Here is a 17,417-nt window from a genome sequence, read left to right on the forward strand (position 1 = left end):
ACGTATAATATATAATATACATGGCAATGAAATAAATAAGTGGTACAGATGAAACATCCCTAAAGCTCAGCTGCACAAACTTGCAAATGCCAAGTGCTGTGTGCTGTTCTGGAAGGAAAACCAAGTTTAAAAGGTAAAACAGCATTAGGAGCATCCCAGGGTCTTGTTTCAGCAGCAGGGAGCTTGCAGTGCTGTCAGGGAGAGCCTGTCAGTGTCTACATCTCAAATACATCACCATACACATACATACATACATACCCTTTTCAGTGACCATTTCCAGCTATCCCAGGCTGTAGAGGGAGTATTGAATCCCAGTTTTTAGGCATTCCATGCATTGCCCAGGAAGAGCTCCAGTGGAATTACTGAGCTGGCTTCAGTCTGGCCTCTAACCCCGACCCTTCCCAGCACCACAGGCCAAGTTTAAAGCCAAACATCCCTCTTTTCACATTTCCCTTTCTTTATCCAATGTGCAGGAGCAGCACAAGGTGTGAGGAGAGATTCTATTGCCATTTCCTACAGCAATGTAGGGACTAAACTAACTCAATAAATACAGAATAACACTGACAACGGGTTGAAATACATGCAAAATGCTGGAGTCAACATAGCCTGAGGACTTCCCTTCTTCCAGACAGGCAGATGGAGCTGGGATAGCTTAACTACTCAGCTTTCCAAATGGCAATCTTCCCTTCTTCCCTTCCAGAGCCACTGAGGACGTATCTGTCCTCTGCTGAGCACAGGGCCCTCACCGTGTCCGCGTGCCCAACCAGCTCCTTCTCCACAGTCTTCTTCTCAGCACTGACCACATAGATCTTCCCTTTGCTTTTGCCCTGCAGCCTTGCACTGCTGCCAACCCACATCTGGAGGAGAAACAGAAACCAGGCCACAATCACTTGTACTGCTTTACTTTTCAGTCTAGGACACGGTGGAGGAGTTCTGTGTTTTACGTTGATATAGTGAGGGCTGGAAAAGGGAACACTGGGAAGTTCCTGTGTACATGGTGATGTCTACATCTGTCAGATTCCTGCCCAATTTTGCCTTGGTGACTCCTTTTGCCTCTGTTTCTACACATCCAGTGCAGAGAATAAGGCAGAAGGCGTCACTTTCCCACTGTACTAACCACAGTGTGCCTGTACCTTGAGTGCTGGGTGTTGCAAGAGCAGAGGAAACCCAGGGAAGAGTAACTAAAACCATAAAGAAAGGAACAGTTACCATATGAGCAGAGATGGAAACACCAGGATTCCATAGGCTGGAGGGAAGGCAGCTAAGGAGAATCAGTGAGGTCTACAAGATCACAGAAGGGCAGAGAAGTAAATGTAGAACCATTGTTTAACACATCCCACAAGAGAGAAGTGAGGGAAACCAGCAAGAGTCCAGCTTCAGTTAAAGTACTTCTCTGTAACATGGCTGGCAGTGAACTTCTGGAACCTGCTAATGCAGAAAACTGTAGCACCAGCAAGTTCAGCATGAAATCAGAGCCACAGAGACTGGGGCCAAAAATAGATAAGAAACCTGAGGCAGAGGTGCACTTCAAGCCTGTAGCAGGCAACCCCACCAATGCTTTTACTCTTTACCAGGCTGCAAGCTCATTCCCAGTAACTGCAGTGCTGTGTAGAAGAGGAGCACGGGTGCTCCCAGGACCACAGACTTCAGGCTCCCCCTTGGACAACTGAGGCTGCTGAACTGAAAGATGAACCCTCAGGCTCAGAAGATGGATCACACAGGGAGACTGTCCACTTGTTCCTTTTGTATCTACCAGGTGGACTTCAGTGTCAGTTAAGTGGAGCGGAGTGAGGAGTAAGTGGAAGAGGAAAGGAACAAAGCTCTTAAGTATCACAGAATCCCAGAGTGGTTTGGGTTGGAAGGGAACTTAAAGCTCATCTGGTTCCACTAGAAGGGACACCTTCCACTAGAGCAGGTTGCTCCAAGCCCCATCCAACCTGGTCTTTAGTAAAGAATCCCACAACATTTAAACCAGTCCAAATGTCTCTCACCTGATTTTTAACTCTTATCATACAAGTGATCTCAGAGCAGTCCTGAAGATGAATCTTTTGAGGTGGACTTGAGAAGTCTTTGGTGTTCCAAATATACAGGTCACTACTCCCTGAGTAAGATGCCCACACTTCATCTCTCTAAAGCAAGGAAAGAGACATTTAACATGAGCGCAGCTGACAGGAAGTATATTGTAGCACGTAACTATGGCTTGTAATGCTTCCTTCAAACTCTACTAGCAGTTTAAATAGAATACCTCGAGAAAGAGCTGGAAGCAAAGGAAGTAGGAGCACACATCCTTCAGGTGATGCTCAATTTTCAGCTGTAGTTGAAATTCATGCGTTGACACTACGAGTATGCAACTTCCAGTACCTTCAAGATTAAAGACAAAGAGTTAGTAACAGAAGTAAGTATTTCCTCCAACTTTAGAAACTGTGGAGAAAAAAGACAAACTAGAATGAATGCATCTAACAACTGTCTTGTTTCTTAATCAGCAGTGAAATCTTTGAGGTCCTTCTGCCTGGTTTTCACCAGCACCTAGTTTTTAGGTCTGCTCTTTCTCCAAATGCTGGTTGCTGTTCTGTGGTTCTGTCAGCTTAAGAGCCCAGAAATGATGAGAGGAGAAGAATAAACTCCTTAAAATTAGGATCTCATACTTGGGTTCTCAAGTACACAATTGTCTTCATCTGTAGAACAGAGACCAAGTGTCTGTGCTATGAAGTTAACAGGGCTGAAGTTAAACCCAGCACAGCAACACCACTGCTGCCCATAGCAGGACCAGGCACTTCCCAAGGCTTTAGCTGCTGCTCTGTTATGTTTGGATCCAGGTTCCTGTGTATGGCAGTACTGAAAATCATGGAATGGTTTGGGTTGGAAGGGACCTTAAAGCTCATCCAGTTCCAACCCCTGTCACAGGCAGGGACACCTCCCACTAGAGCAGCTTGCTCCAAGCCCTTGTGTCCAACCTGGCCTTGAACACTGCCAGGGACGGGGGAGCCACAGCTTCTCTGGGCAACCTGGAGTTGCCATCTGTGAGTTTTGGAAACCTTATCTACAAAATGCTACTTAAACAGATGAAGCAGAGAATGGGGGAAGAACATCATGTACACATGAGTTTGAGATCAATGCATTGTTCTGTCCAATAAAACAGTGTGTTATGAGAAGATGTACTTTATGGCTTTTACTATTTGAGGAATGAACTTACAGCACCACAGCTGGTCATTATGAAGCTTGATAGAAGTGAGATTTTGGCAGGGCAGCTGGAAGACACGGTTAACTTTCAGAGTGCTGATGTTCCAAGCAATCACTGTTCCATCTAAACTGCTTGAGTATGCATCACTGTTGGCACAGATTAAAGAGTAACAACAATAGTCCAGTGCCCATTTGTGTTCAGAACAGAGGGCATGCACAGAAGAGTTACTTGCAAAATAACCAATTGTATAGTAAGCCAAATGAATGTTCTTCATTTTAGACACTGGAAGAGTAAAGCACAGGAATGATTTCTAACAGAAACTGGACTGAAGTCCAGAAGGCTTCAAGGCCAGATGCTGGCATTATTTCAACAGTAAGCTATTAGATTGGTTCAATTCTTTCAAATAAGGTGACCAGAGTCTTGAGTGGAAGGAGCATGTCCAACCTCTGCCACCAAAGTGCCTAGGAAGGATCTAAATTTCTCTTCTTCCCTCACTTTATTCTAAGTAGCTGGCTCTAGACAGCAGAATGTTCATTTAAGCAACCAACAGCTCTGGGTCACAGAATCACAGAATGGTTTGGATTTGAAAGGGCCTTAAGATCATCCAGTTCCAACCCCCTGCCATGTGCAGGGACACCTCACACTAAACCATGTCACCCAAGGCTTTGTCCAACCTGGCCTTGAACACTGCCAGGGATGGAGCATTCACAACTTCCCTGGGCACCCTGGCCCAGTGCCTCAGCACCCTCACAGTGAAGAACTTCTGCCTTATGTCTAACTTGAACTTCCCCTGTTTCAGTCTGAACCCATCACCCCTTGTCCTATCACTCCAGTCCCTGATGAAGAGTCCCTCTCCAGTATCCTTGTAGCCCCCTTCAGACACTTGAAGCTGCTCCGAGGTCTCCACACAGCTTCTCTTCCCCAGGCTCAACAGCCCCCATGTTCTCAGCCTGTCTCTATACAGGAGGTGCTCCAGCCCCTGGTCATCCTCGTGGCCTCCTCTGGACTTACTCCAGCAGCTCCATGTCCTTCTATTTCAGAAGGTTCCAAACCCTAAGCAAACCTCCCTAAACCCAGCTCCACCCACTGCCCCACTGGCAGAGCTATGGCTGCTGTCTGGTTTGGTCTGGTCTGGAGTTGCTGCTCCCATGGGTAGACCACAGGTTAAGGCCTCCAGCCAACACTCTTTCCAGTGCTACCAAAAGCATTTTGCCTGGACAAAACAACAAATGTATTATTTGTTATGAAGAGGCAGGATAAATGCAGAAGCATGCTGCAAACATCCAGTTGATGATGTGCTCAAAGCAGAAGTGAAGTGTCTTTAAACTGCATCTGTATTGATTCAGCACTGGATGCTGCCAATTCCTGGCTATTCTCATCCTTGGCCAGAAAAGCGTTCCTTTATCCTCTTTGTTCCAAAGTACATAATGCTCTCTCTTCCAAAAGGAAATTCTTAGTTTACCAACTACAATATGGGAGCTACAAAACCAGGCTAAATGAAGGCTGATGTTAGCAGCATAAGCATCTCTGTTCCAAACAACACATTCCTTCTAACATCTAGGAAAAACAGTCACTGATTTCCTCTATGGGCTCCTTTTCTTCAAGCACGAGTTAACTTTTTGCCTTTGTTTCAGTCAGTGAAAGCACAATTGAATTGAATGGATTGACTGTATCATTTGGATCTTCAACTAGTCCTCTGTTCACTGATACCCAAATTCTCTAGGCTGGCTGTTCTAGCTACATAAAATGGCTTCTACTTAACACAGGAAGATCCTCCACATGTCCATGACTCCTCTGGTGGTAGAGACATCTTTCATATTTGCCTGTATATATATATTTAAGGAGAAAACACTGTAACTAAGCATACCTGGGTATTCCATTCTTCTTGTCCACAACGATGTCTGTAACATCAGAACGATGATCATTTAGTTGCTTATTACAGGACATACTGTGGGTGTTGATGATGTAAATATTGGAGTCTTGAGAACCAATCCACACTTGACTCTGTTCCACCATGATCATACAAGTCTGGGGAGAAAAAGCAGCATTCAATAAAATCTGGCAGATAAATCACCCTTTAATGTAACATGGAAAAGGGCTACATTAAGATGTTACAGTTTTCTGGTGATTACAGTAAGAGATCAAGGCTCAGAGCTCCAGCATTCCATCCCTTGCTCTGCTCTATAAGTAAGGAGAAAGGACTGATCTCTGCTGACTTTATCCTCCAGTAAATAGGATTAATGCTTTATCCTGGTAACTGACTCAAAGCTGGGTTTCCTGGCCCAAACAAAGTAGAAGTTACAAAGAGCATCAGGGGCCTATAGGGATTGGGGCCCATAGGGATGCTGAGGAGGGACTCTTCATTAGGGACTGTAGTGATAGGACAAAGGGTAATGGGTTAAAACTTAAACAGGGGAAGTTTAGATTGGATATAAGGAAGAAATTCCTTCCTGTGAGGGTGGTGAGGCACTGGAATGGGTTGCCCAGGCAGGTTGTGAATGCTCCATCCCTGGCGGTGTTCAAGGCCAGGCTGGACAGAGCCTTGGGTGACACTGATGTAGTGTGAGGTGTCCCTGCCCATGGCAGGGGGGTTGGAACTGGATGATCTTAAGGTCCTTTCCAACCCTAACTATTCTATGATTCTATACCACAGAAGTCATTGTGTTTCTGCCCTCTGGATTAGAACCCACCCTAACTGATACAAACACAGCCCCTACTTCAGTTAGAAGCAGTGTCTAAGAAAATACTGTCTTCTCCTTTATTGTCTCTGGAATGTCCTTTCTTTCCCTTCCGAGTCCCATCAGTTCCAAACTTTCCTTCTCTCTTCTTTCTCTTCTTTAGGATAGGTCAGTACCAGACTCTTCTCCTGAACTTCCACCTTTCCTCCATCCAGCTCTTCATTATCAGCTTTACCTCTCCCTTTTTGACTCTAGCCCACATTCATCCACAGCATCATTCCTCAGCTTTCACACTGGTGACCTATCCAGTCCCTTTTCTTGCACGTTTTTCACTCATCTGCAGTTCTGGTTCCCCTTTCATCAAGAATTATTCTTTTCAGTTGTCTTTCATAAGCAACACTTTTTAACCTGCTGGTTGAGTCATCTTCTTTTAGAGCACAGTCTCTCATGCAATATCACCCACCTGGTTTCCTTACACCTTGTCCCAGTACCCAGTTCTTCAGCAAAGATGATTTTTCATCTGTTCTCAGGAATAGATGCTCATCTTCTCTTCATATTAATTTCTTACTCTTAGTGATTTAGGTAAGATGTAAGGAATAAATTCTTCTCTGCAAGGGTGCTGAGGTGCTGGCACAGGGTGCCCAGAGAAGCTGTGGCTGCCCCATCCCTGGCAGTGCTCAAGGCCAGGTTGGACACAGGGGCTTGGAGCAAGCTGCTCTAGTGGAAGGTGCTCCTGCCCGTGGCAGAGGGTTGGAACTGGATGAGCTTTACGGTCCCTTCAACCTAAACCATTCTATGATTCTATGATTTGTCCTCAACTGTTTCAAATCTGCCTTCCTGCCCCAAAAACCCATTCCTACCATTAGGCCAGCAGGCTCTCCCAATATCCAATCTATCACTTCTCACCAGTGATGCTTCATTTTCTCTCCCTTCCCTTCTTCTCAAAAATGGCCATTTCTTTATCTTAACTGACGCCCAAATAACTCAAGTATCTTTCTATAGCTTTGAAGGAATGTCTGTGTTTCAGGGTCATACAGGCTTAAGCACAAAAGCACCAAGCTAAAGCAGCAAGTGCAATATGTGGACCAGTCTTACCAGTTTCGAGCGTCCCATTTTGAAGCAGTGCTGTTGAATAGACCAGGTAGATGCATCAAAGACCACTGCCTTCCCCTCACTTAAAGCACACCACAGTTTTGGATGAGCATTGCCAGGTCTCTCTGAAGGGTCAAGATGCCCTAGAAATGAAGCAGAGGAGATGAGGTAAAAGAAAAGAAACCACTTTTGCAGACAATGTGGGATGAAAACCATCTGTGTTGTGGAACTTGCATCACCAGTTCACGAATGACCCAGTTTTCACAATGAATTCGTGCATGTTCTCAACTATTTCTTGACCTCACCTCATCATTTAATCTCACATTTCCAAATTTTTCAGAGCACAGATACTCTCTTTCACTGCTGACCAAGTACTTGGCTAACTGGGAATGCAAGAAAGCTTTTAAGCCCTGAAATGCAACTAATAAATCCACTCATTTTATCTACTCCATTCCATTTAGAAGCCTCCATACCACAAAGGAAGACAAGCACCACTGAACCCCCACCACTCACACAGTGTTGCTCCTGCCCCCTTTAACTCTGGAATCCCACTAACCTTCCTCCTTTTGTCTTAAGTTGCCCAAATATTAAGAATTCCATACAAACTTACATCAGAGGACCAGTTAGGTTATGAGGTCAAGTTAGGACCTTCCAGAGCTATCATGGCTACTACCTAAATTCACACCCACTGAACACAGTCCCTAACTCTTCTTCTATTTCTTCTTCCAATGCTTTTTAAATTAGTCAGATATAAATGTGCCAAGTATCATAGAAAAGTTCACAAGGAAATCAATGTTTTCTAAGGGGTGGACTTAAGTTACATGCATCAGATCACACACTATGTACAATGAGCAGTACAGGCATGTAGGTCTGGGTGGGATTTCAAGTGTTTGATTCGGTGTTTCAATCAAATACCCCCATCAAAAAGGTCAGAAATAACACTGAATACTGATCAAAAGTGAGCATCATTCATCCATCCTGCTCAGTAAATGTGGCTGAAGTCTTAATGGGAAACTGGCACAATAAAACATAACTGCAATCTATTGTAAGGCATATACACACTGGAAGACAAATTAAGACTGCAGAAGCTAAGCCTTGGAGTATCTTAATATGCAACATTACTGTTCTTTCTTAATGATTTTCTGGTTTAGTATGCAACACACAACAAAAGAATATCAGGATGTAACAAAATGAGGCAGTCACAATAGCAGGTGTTAGGAGATAACGTGCTTTAGAGGCTAATTAAAGCTGGCTGACATAAAGCAAGTAATACATCACTGTACCTGGTGTATAAAGCAAGGCATCAATTGCCTGTGGAAATGTCTCACCAGCTGAGGGATTGATCTTGTGCTTTAATGTCTCTGAAGTTGTTTTGGGGACCATCATAGGCACTAAAATAGATGTTTAAAAGGTCACAAAGTGCACACTTGAGCTTGAAATTGATCTATAACTCTTAGGAAGTAATAATTCTGCACCATTTATTCACATCTCTCACTTTTCTTTCCCTCTATTAGCTGACCAGGAGAGCCCAAACAGCATTTGTATGCATTCTGGTAGCAGAAGTATGCAAGACACGAGCAGTCCAAACAGCCAAAACAAAACCAAAGCATCCAACATGGAGACAGAAGGTTCAGATGCACAGAAGGAAGAATAAAAACAAATCCCTAAGCTTTCTATTAATGCTATTTACTAAACTACATCTGTGAAAGTGCAGTCAAACATCTTTTTATACTGCTGCAGTTTGAAAACCAGAACACAGAAAGAGCTGAGACAGATGATGCAAACCCAGCAGGCTTTGTAGCCCTGCCATGTGACTGACCTTCATTCTTCATCCTGTCAAAGTAAGACAGTTTAGAGGCTGCATATATGGTTTTGGAGGACTGCAGGGCACCAACCACCGCATCCATTAGGAGGACGTTTGTCAGTGCTTGCTGAATATACTGAGGATCCTAAAGACAAAAGTCTTACTGTAGTTTATCTGCTGCTCATCAATCTCACAAGTCTCCATGTCACACCCACGTCATGCTCAGCACAAGCACTAGATGCAGCATAATTCACGCTACTTCAGTCAAACATCACATATTCCATCCCCAAGCAAGGTCATGGAGCAGGGAGCTAGGAGCCAGTGTTAATACATTACTCTGAATTACTACATTTTCACTAGTAAATTCAGCAGTCATGAAGAATTGTGGTTTAAATGGAAACCCTGCTTGCATGGTCCATTTTCTGCAGGTTTCTGTGGCAGAAGCATGCATTTTTGCTCTATTTGTTGAAAGGATCTACAGTTATCACGGCACCAGCATGACAAAACTCTTTTGATACATTATATTTTGAAGCAAGGTGAGACCACTATTCCCACACTGTGAACTTCAGAAACACAGTCACAGAACTAGTGAGTAAATTAAAAGTTCCATGCCAACAGATGAGAAAAAAAAATGCTATATTGTTAAATGTGGTATCTTTTTTATTTCTTTTTAATTATTCCAGAAGTATTATGCCCAGAGAAGCTGTGGCTGCCCCATCCCTGGCAGTGTTCAAGGCCAGGTTGGACACAGGGGCTTGGAGCAAGCTGCTCTAGTGGAAGGTGTCCCTGCCCGTGGCAGGGGGCTGGAACTGGATGAGCTTTAAGGTCCCTTCCAACCCAAACCATTCTATGATTCTGTAAGTTCATTACTTAGCTATTGTTGGCTGAAATCTCGAAGTTCTGATTGATGCTTGAATTATTTGGAACACAGACAGAAAGCACATGTTTAGTTAGAAAGTCCCATATCTATACCTTGTGATCGTCTGCCATTTTCTTTCCAGCCCACATCTCTTTCACTATCAGGTACCAGAGATCACACTCAGTTTTCAGGTTAGCTTCAAAGACTTCTTTTTTAGATAATGTTTTAATCCTCAGAGTGGGTATTCTCAAAAGAAGGAAAGCCACAGTTGTGCTTTTAACATCCTGGAAAGGTATGGAAAACAGAAAACTAGGAGGATGTACCATGCAATCAAAGGTAAGGTGCAACACTACAGGGCAACTTTCTCTATTTCAATTGTCCATAACCACTGTTAAGCAGAGATGGTTTTGTGAAAATCTAAGTACCAAACATCATGCAACAAACAATATTACAGGAGTTTTTGGTCCACAGACCCAGGATTTTGTCTCATCACTTTATGTTACTGACCCCAGAGGTGTTTCCTACACTCCCTACTGAAACTTTAAGTTGAGAGATGGGTTATATTGTCGGACAGAACATGGTTTACAGCCCTAGGCATGAAAAAGAACAAGAAGTTACTTGATACTCACCTCAATATCCCTGAAAGCAGCAATCTGGACATAGCCAGGACGTCCTCCCTCAGTCAGAAGGAACAAGCGCTTCTGGGTCAGAGCTATTTTCCCTACACCATAGTTAGTTTTAACTGAGGAGGATAACTTGTAGACGCATTCATTTTTATCTAGATGCTCTATTACTGTTGGTGGCAGATTCACCTCTTGAGCTTCTGCTTCAGTTTCTTTCCAGTAGTTGTAGAAATCTCGGAATGTTTCAGGGTCGATTTGTTTCTGATGACCTAAAGGAAATATTAAAACCCATCTGCTGTAAGAAACTATTATACAGATTTGCACAAGAATATAGCTTTAAAAAGAAAACAACTTCCAAAACGCGCCTCTAAAAGCAAAATGAGTAAGCAAGGCACAAAAACTATCAAGAAATAGGCCTGGAAAACAGTTAAAGGAGACAAAGCAAGATTCCTCTGCAGTTAGTGTATGCCATAGGTACGCCAGAGTACGGTGGGAGCATGCCAGATGCACCCTACTCTGTGGAGGGAGAGAGCAAGTGTTGTGCCAATCTTGCTATATTAAATCATGCCCAAAATTCAGTCAGCTAAAGGGAAAGGATTTGTGCTTCCCTAGTGAACTGACTACTTTTCATTATGACTTTCCAGCTCTTTGTCGAATGCTACTATATCCCATACCTACCAACCTGGGATAAAACATAAAGCTGTAACAGTTAGAGACTTCAGTAACAGTAATTCAAAGTCATTAATTGTTCTAAGAATTCAGGTGTTTGGACAGCAGAATCTCAAACACACATAAATTCTTGTGAGCTGTGTGCTACCTCTGGCTTCAGAAAGTCTTCCTGTTTCAACCAATGTTTAACCCTTTGTGGCCACAAAATGCAAGAGGTGCCAGAGGAACCAGGCACAGAAAGAGAACTGAACAGTATTTCATAAAAGCACTCTCAGATTATGTTCTTCAAAATTAATCACAAGATTGAGATCTCATTCAGGAGAGAAGAAAGCTCTATCAGATAGAAACATAACTTCCCTTTTGCTATGATGACCATCCAAGAGGAATTTAACAGTAGCTACTGGAATTCCAGATTTCAACAGAATGACAGAATGGTTTAGGTTGGAAGGGACCTTAAAGCTCATCCAGCTCCAACCTCCTGCCACAGGCAGGGACACCTTGCACTAGAGCAGCTTGCTCCAAGCCCCTGTGTCCAACCTGGCCTTGGAACACTGCCAGGGATGGGGCAGCCCCAGCTTCTCTGGGCACCATCTTTTGTTAGTTTATTTTCAACAGACTGCCACCTTGCCATGTTACCTCCTGCATTTACAATGGGTGGTTCTGGGCAACCTGCTCTAGTTGATGATGTCCCTGCTCATTGCAGGGGGGTTGGAGCAGATGACTTCTGAAGGTCCACTCCAACCCACACCATTCTATGATCCAAACACAGAGGTATTTTTCATGAGCAATCAGAACAGTCCAGTATTCACTTTACTTTTAATCTAGGCCAAAGACTACACCATCAGATAACAAAAGTACTTCACCTACACAACATGAAAAATGGTAAATTGTGTGCCCTTGATTCCTTGTCTTTATTGTGGATTCAAGGCACAATATATTTCTGTATACATTATATCTACCCTCCATAATTTTCCTATTTAAATAAAACTGTCCATAACTCTCACAAATTGTGAATTTTTAGAGTTCCATAAAATCTGAGTAAACATTAAAAACAAATGGAGACAAAAAAAAAAAGTTATTTTGGTTCATAAAAAGAAAGGTTTGAAATTGCCATTGCACCAAGATAAATGGTCACTAAAAATGGATCTTACGCTCACCTACAGTTAGGGCATCAAATAACCGATGGATAGTGTCTATGTCTTTGACAATCCCAGATTCCTGGATCCGCTTCACAAAGTCATCCAGTTGCATGTGAGTTTTTGGCAGCTCAAAGTTTTTTACATGGTCGTCTATTTTCATAACTTCTCTTTGGTTTTCCATCACTCGACTTATCAGCTTCTTCAGCTCAGGCTTGCGGTCCGCTTGCAAGCGCTCAGCAGGAGCCATGGTTTCCACTATTTTCCTTACAAGATCCGTAGGGAAAATTCTCAAGTCTGTTTTATCTAAGTTCTGAAAGTCAGAAAGTGCATTGAGTAGTTTCCCTTGCATCAAGCTAATAAGTCCCCGGAGGTAGAAGTACCGTGCTAGCAGCGCAGAGTTATCAGGTGCTAAGGTGTTTATAGCTTTGCTGAGGTGGTTATAGAAGTCTGTGTAGTAGGAGTGAACACACTGGAAGATCAGAGGAAAGTGGATTTCTGGGATTTTAAATGTACTGATTGATTTGGAGGGCATTCTCACAGCTGAAATCAAACAAAAGGTACACTGGTCAGTGTAAGCAGTGAGTTAAAGTGCAAAGATCTTCACAACCAGTGATACCATCAACAACAAAACCAATCCTCATCACAGTAACAACCAATCACATCACATGAAATTCAATTACAGTTGTGCTAGGGACACAAATATATCCATCAGAGTATTCCCTGATCTGGCAATAGCAACTTTGGAGAAGTTCAAAAAGGAAAAAATAATAAGAAAAGATGCTGGGCTCCATCAAGAAGGGCACCACCAGCAGAGATGAAGATGCCATTATCCCACTCTACTCAGCTTGTCAGGCCACACCTGGAATACTGTGTTCAGTTTTGCTCCCTGCTTTAAAATAAAAGGTGTGGAGAGGGTCCAGAGAAGGACCACAAAGACGATCCAAGGACTGGGAAGCTGTGTGAGGAAAGGCTGAGAGAGCTGGGTCTGTTCAGCCTAGAGAAAAGAAGGCTCAGGTGAGACCTTATCACCATGTTCCAGTATTTAAAGGGTGGCTACAAAGAAGACAGGCTCCCCTCTTTACAAGGAGTCACATGGAAAAGACCAGGGGTGATGGGCACAAGTTACCCCTAGGAAGATTCCAACTGGACACAAGAGGGAAATTTTTCACAAGGAGAACAATCAGCCATTGGAATCATCTTCCCAGGGAAGTGGTGATTCCCCAGTGTTAGACACTTTCAAGATTGGGCTGGATGCAGTACTGAGATATCTAGTCTAGGTCATGCTTTGACTATAGAGGTTGGACCAGATGATCCTTGAAGTCCCCTCCAACCTCATATTCTATGTTTCTACCATTCTATCATTCCATGATAAAAAAAGGGAAAAAAACCCACCATGCAGTTTCTGTAGGCCTTGCTTTGTTTAAAAAAGGCTTATATTTAAAGGTAGTGGAGACCTGGACATAAGGTGGGTGAGGACTGAACATGGTTATGGCCTCAGGAAGCAATTCTCCAGTATCAATCCTACTGTGACAAATCAGTCTTTTGTCCTACAGTAAAACTTCCAGCAGGCTACAGACTGATTCCACAGGCATGGAGAAACACAGAGGGGTCCCAGCTCAAAATGCCTCAGCTCACCAGTTCCTCCCACCATCTGACACTGCTCCTGTGAAAATGTCACCCAGAGAGACAACAGGAAAGACCCTGTATTTGTTCATTCTTCCCTTACCAACTCCTGTTTCTAGTTTTCGAAGGGAGGATTTTCTGGTAGGGACCTCTGGCAGCGTGATCTCCTGCAGATCAGGCATACTGATCACCATCCTCCTGCTCACCACGTACTGGGGGCTGAATCGTTTCAAAGCCATTTTCTCCATAGTCAGCCTTCTTGGGGTATGAAACATCAAGTTAAATCTGAGAGAAATAAAAATAACACATAAGCAGGTTTAAAACTCAGTATACTCACACAGTATATATTTTTTTTTTTTGTATAATAGTATTCATTTATAAATCTAGCACCAATTTACAGTTTCAGCAGCCGTGTCTGGACATGTTCATATCACCCCTTCACATCTTAATTATCACAGAACCATAGAATGGTTGGAATGAGACATGGGATCATAGAATCACAGAATGATTTGGGTTGGAAAGGACCTTAAGATCACCCAGTTCCAACCCCCTGCCACAGGCAGGGACACCTCACACTAAACCATGTCACCCAAGGCTCTGTCCAACCTGGCCTTGAACGCTGACAGGGATGGAGCATTCACAACTTCCCTGGGCACCCTGTACCAGTGCCTCACCACCCTCACAGTAAAAAAATTCTTCCTTATATCTAACCTGAATTTCCCCTGTTTCAGTTTGAACCTACCACCCCTTGTCCTGTCACTACAGTCCCTAATGAAGAGTCCCTCTCCAGCATCCTTGTAGTCCCCTTAAGACACTGGAAGCTGCTATGAGGTCTCCACGCAGCCTTCTCTTCTCCAGGCTGAACAGCCCCAATGTTCTCAGCCTGTCTTCATACAGGAGGTGCTCCAGTCCCCTGATCATCCTCATGGCCTCCTCAGGACTTGTTACAGTTCCACGTCTTTTTTATGTTGAAGACACCAGCCTACCAAGTAGTCACGATCCCATTCACAGATGACCTGATCTCATACCAATAGAAAAAGGACTTTTATCACTAATATCAACAGAAGATTCAAAACAAGAATAAGGAATGGGAAAACTTTACCTGTCGTCTTCAGTCTGGGTACTCAAGTCCATTCGAGCAAAAGCATCCATCTTTCTATTCAAACGAGCTTTAAGAAAAGAGTGAAACATGTAGGTCTCTAAGACCTGTGAGACACAAACTGGTTAACTGTTGATCATTAATGACATCTTTTATTACACAACACAGTTTTATTACCATATTCTGCTCATTTTTATTACCTTTACACAAGCAAAGCTGAGAACTTCCAATGTAGCAAGCACAAACCCAAAAGTATTTGATAGCTTCAACAACAGAACACTAACTCGGCTTCTGTTCACCTTCTGTACTCTCAGGATATATGCTTAATGGTAAACAGGATTCTCAGACTGCCCTCCAAAAGATGAAACTAAAAAAAATGAGGACTACTGAGCAAACCAGAAAGGTTTAACAGTGTATTTAACTAAGTAACTGCTAATATTGCCTGTGGTTTGGAGTAAGAAGTTTGTGGCACTCTAAACCCACACAATGCCATCAAACTGAAAAGAGAAGTGACTCATCTTTTCTTCTGGTAAACCCCAAAGTTGTTCCCTGCTAAGGTAATTTGTTGTGGTGTCATCCAGAAATCATTCCTAAAAGGTCAAATTGCTACTTTTAGGATAAAGGACACCATAAAAAATGCTAAGTGTAAAGAGAAAGTTGAAAGCCACCATCCACTCCTGCAAATGGAACAAGACGAAAGCTAGGATCTGAGGCAATACAACATGGATACTACATAAATGTCAGTTCTAGCACAGGGTTTTTTAGTTTCATTTGTAATAAACTATTCAGAAAACTGATCTGTTCAGCAAAACAAATGGAAACTTCATCAGGAGACAGTGTTATCCTAATCAGTAATCCTGTCTTTGTGCTTATACAACCTCCAACGTCTACAAACTCACTGACAGAGAGTTGTACCTTTGAATGCTACCATGCAAAACTTACTTTGATTAATGATGTATCCCAGAAGTTTTCCTAAAGTACCTTTGTTACCTTGAAAAAACACAAAACCACCCCCAAAACCCACTGACCAGACATCAGTGTATTGCTGTCATGTGTTTAAACAGCAAATGAGAAAGATTCATAAGTACTGGAGGTCCTCTGAAATGAATGGAAGTATTTCACAAGTAAATAGGTCATTCTTACTCAAGATGCCTCTTACCAATCCATTTGCAATATACCCTGTAAAAGAGCATTCAAGTTTGTGCTTTTAACGATTTCTCCAGCAGATGGCATATTCTGGCGGCAATTCTATGCACAGGAGCTGACAACCTGCAGGAACTGAGTCTTTTCCAATGGTCTTTGGAGTTCTCCTAATATAGTTCTAGATACCACTAGTAACTATTCCATACTGTGTTCTCTTTAAAGTTTTCCTCGAAAGCAAACCTGCCACTATGTTACTTAGTATTTCAGCGAATCAGCTGCTCAAAGTGCTTCTTAAATGTTCACATCTCAATTTTAAATGAACTTCAAATTTCAATTCATAAAATTGCCTATTTCATTTACAGCATTAGAAACTGCTACCAAAAAGAGTTTCATTATTTCCAGCCATTTGAAATCAGAACGTTTCCCATTAATTTCTTCCCTGATGACATATTAATAGGTTCTTCTTCGTTCTTCCTGTTTGCTTTCCAGAATGTTTGCTTGTGTTGGAAGCTTTATCCAACAAACGCTGTTTCCTATTTAAGATTCACCAGCTTATCTTTGACTTGCCAGATATGCTGTCAATTTTGGCAGCTACTGCTTCAGTAACATGAGATGCTTCTCTGTTTCCTTCACACGCTGACATCTCCTTTGAACAGATGTTCAGAAATGTTTCTTATCATATGTTTGAGGTTGGGAATAAACCAGGAAACAACAAAGGTGTTATCAACCACAGCCTGTTGGTGTTAATGAACAGCTCGGCTTGGCATGTGTCAAACAGTTACTCCTGAGAGCCAGCTGCCAAACTCTAGTGGCAGATGAAACCTCTGCATCTTTCAGATGCAGCCATGGAATGTAATTAAAAGCAAATGTGAAATGGAAGATGCAGTACTCACATTCCTTGTTAAACCTTTGCTTTGCCCCACAGGTTTGTCAAACAAGCCATAGTGTCTCCAAAAAAGAAGTGAAGACACACTCAATAACACTTTACTTTTGAGAAGCTTAAATAACAGCATATGGCTTACAGTTGGTTAGACTAAGAAGCTACTTAATGAAGTATCTGTTAAAAACTACTATGTAAATTACATCAAAGGGTGCAAGAAGCTGAGAAAGATGTCCTGAACCCCTTCAGAAACCAGGTATTGACCAGACACCCTCAGTTCAGGGTTACAGTCTTCCAAACAATCATTTTTTTCATTTAAGTGAGCTTTTTATTTGGCTTAATAATAATGACACTTAAAAAAATCACATGGTGAAAGCAGACATTGAGAACTCCATGTGCTGTTGCTCAGGCTGCAGATAAAGCAGGTACTTCACAGAATCCAGAATGGTTTGGGTTGGAAGAATCCTTAAAGAACAAGTTCCAGTCCTAACCTGATCCCTGGCTGTTCAAGACAATTTCTCTGTATTCCTCCCAGGCTGCCTGTCCTTGCTGCCACTCTCTGTATGCTTCCTTTCTGTGCTGGGTTTGTCCAGGAGCTCCTTGTTCATCCACGCAGGCCTCCTGGTG

The 17,417-nt window shown here is 42.8% G+C and overlaps 1 protein-coding gene across 2 annotated transcripts in view; it reads right to left on the bottom strand.

Annotated features, from left to right (window-relative positions):
* Positions 1 to 259: 259 nt before the first annotated feature.
* Positions 260 to 17,417, bottom strand: part of DENND3 (DENN domain containing 3) — a 38,756-nt gene continuing 21,598 nt past the window's right edge. For both annotated transcript variants that reach the window (XM_062626903.1, XM_062626904.1), the window contains 13 exons: positions 14,771 to 14,874; positions 13,772 to 13,953; positions 12,064 to 12,585; positions 10,244 to 10,506; positions 9,728 to 9,898; positions 8,771 to 8,900; positions 8,235 to 8,342; positions 6,955 to 7,094; positions 5,049 to 5,209; positions 3,194 to 3,327; positions 2,246 to 2,361; positions 1,992 to 2,129; positions 260 to 857 (listed from right to left, as the gene is read on the bottom strand). In XM_062626903.1, the coding sequence (XP_062482887.1) occupies positions 657 to 857; positions 1,992 to 2,129; positions 2,246 to 2,361; positions 3,194 to 3,327; positions 5,049 to 5,209; positions 6,955 to 7,094; positions 8,235 to 8,342; positions 8,771 to 8,900; positions 9,728 to 9,898; positions 10,244 to 10,506; positions 12,064 to 12,585; positions 13,772 to 13,953; positions 14,771 to 14,874 (2,370 nt within the window). In that variant the 3' untranslated portion in view covers positions 260 to 656. The remainder of the gene's footprint in view (positions 858 to 1,991; positions 2,130 to 2,245; positions 2,362 to 3,193; positions 3,328 to 5,048; positions 5,210 to 6,954; positions 7,095 to 8,234; positions 8,343 to 8,770; positions 8,901 to 9,727; positions 9,899 to 10,243; positions 10,507 to 12,063; positions 12,586 to 13,771; positions 13,954 to 14,770; positions 14,875 to 17,417) is intronic.

This window comes from Pezoporus occidentalis, unplaced genomic scaffold (genome assembly GCF_034315485.1).
Source record: "Pezoporus occidentalis ecotype Australia unplaced genomic scaffold, CSIRO_AGI_Poc_V1 ctg3, whole genome shotgun sequence".
Lineage (NCBI taxonomy): Eukaryota > Metazoa > Chordata > Aves > Psittaciformes > Psittacidae > Pezoporus > Pezoporus occidentalis.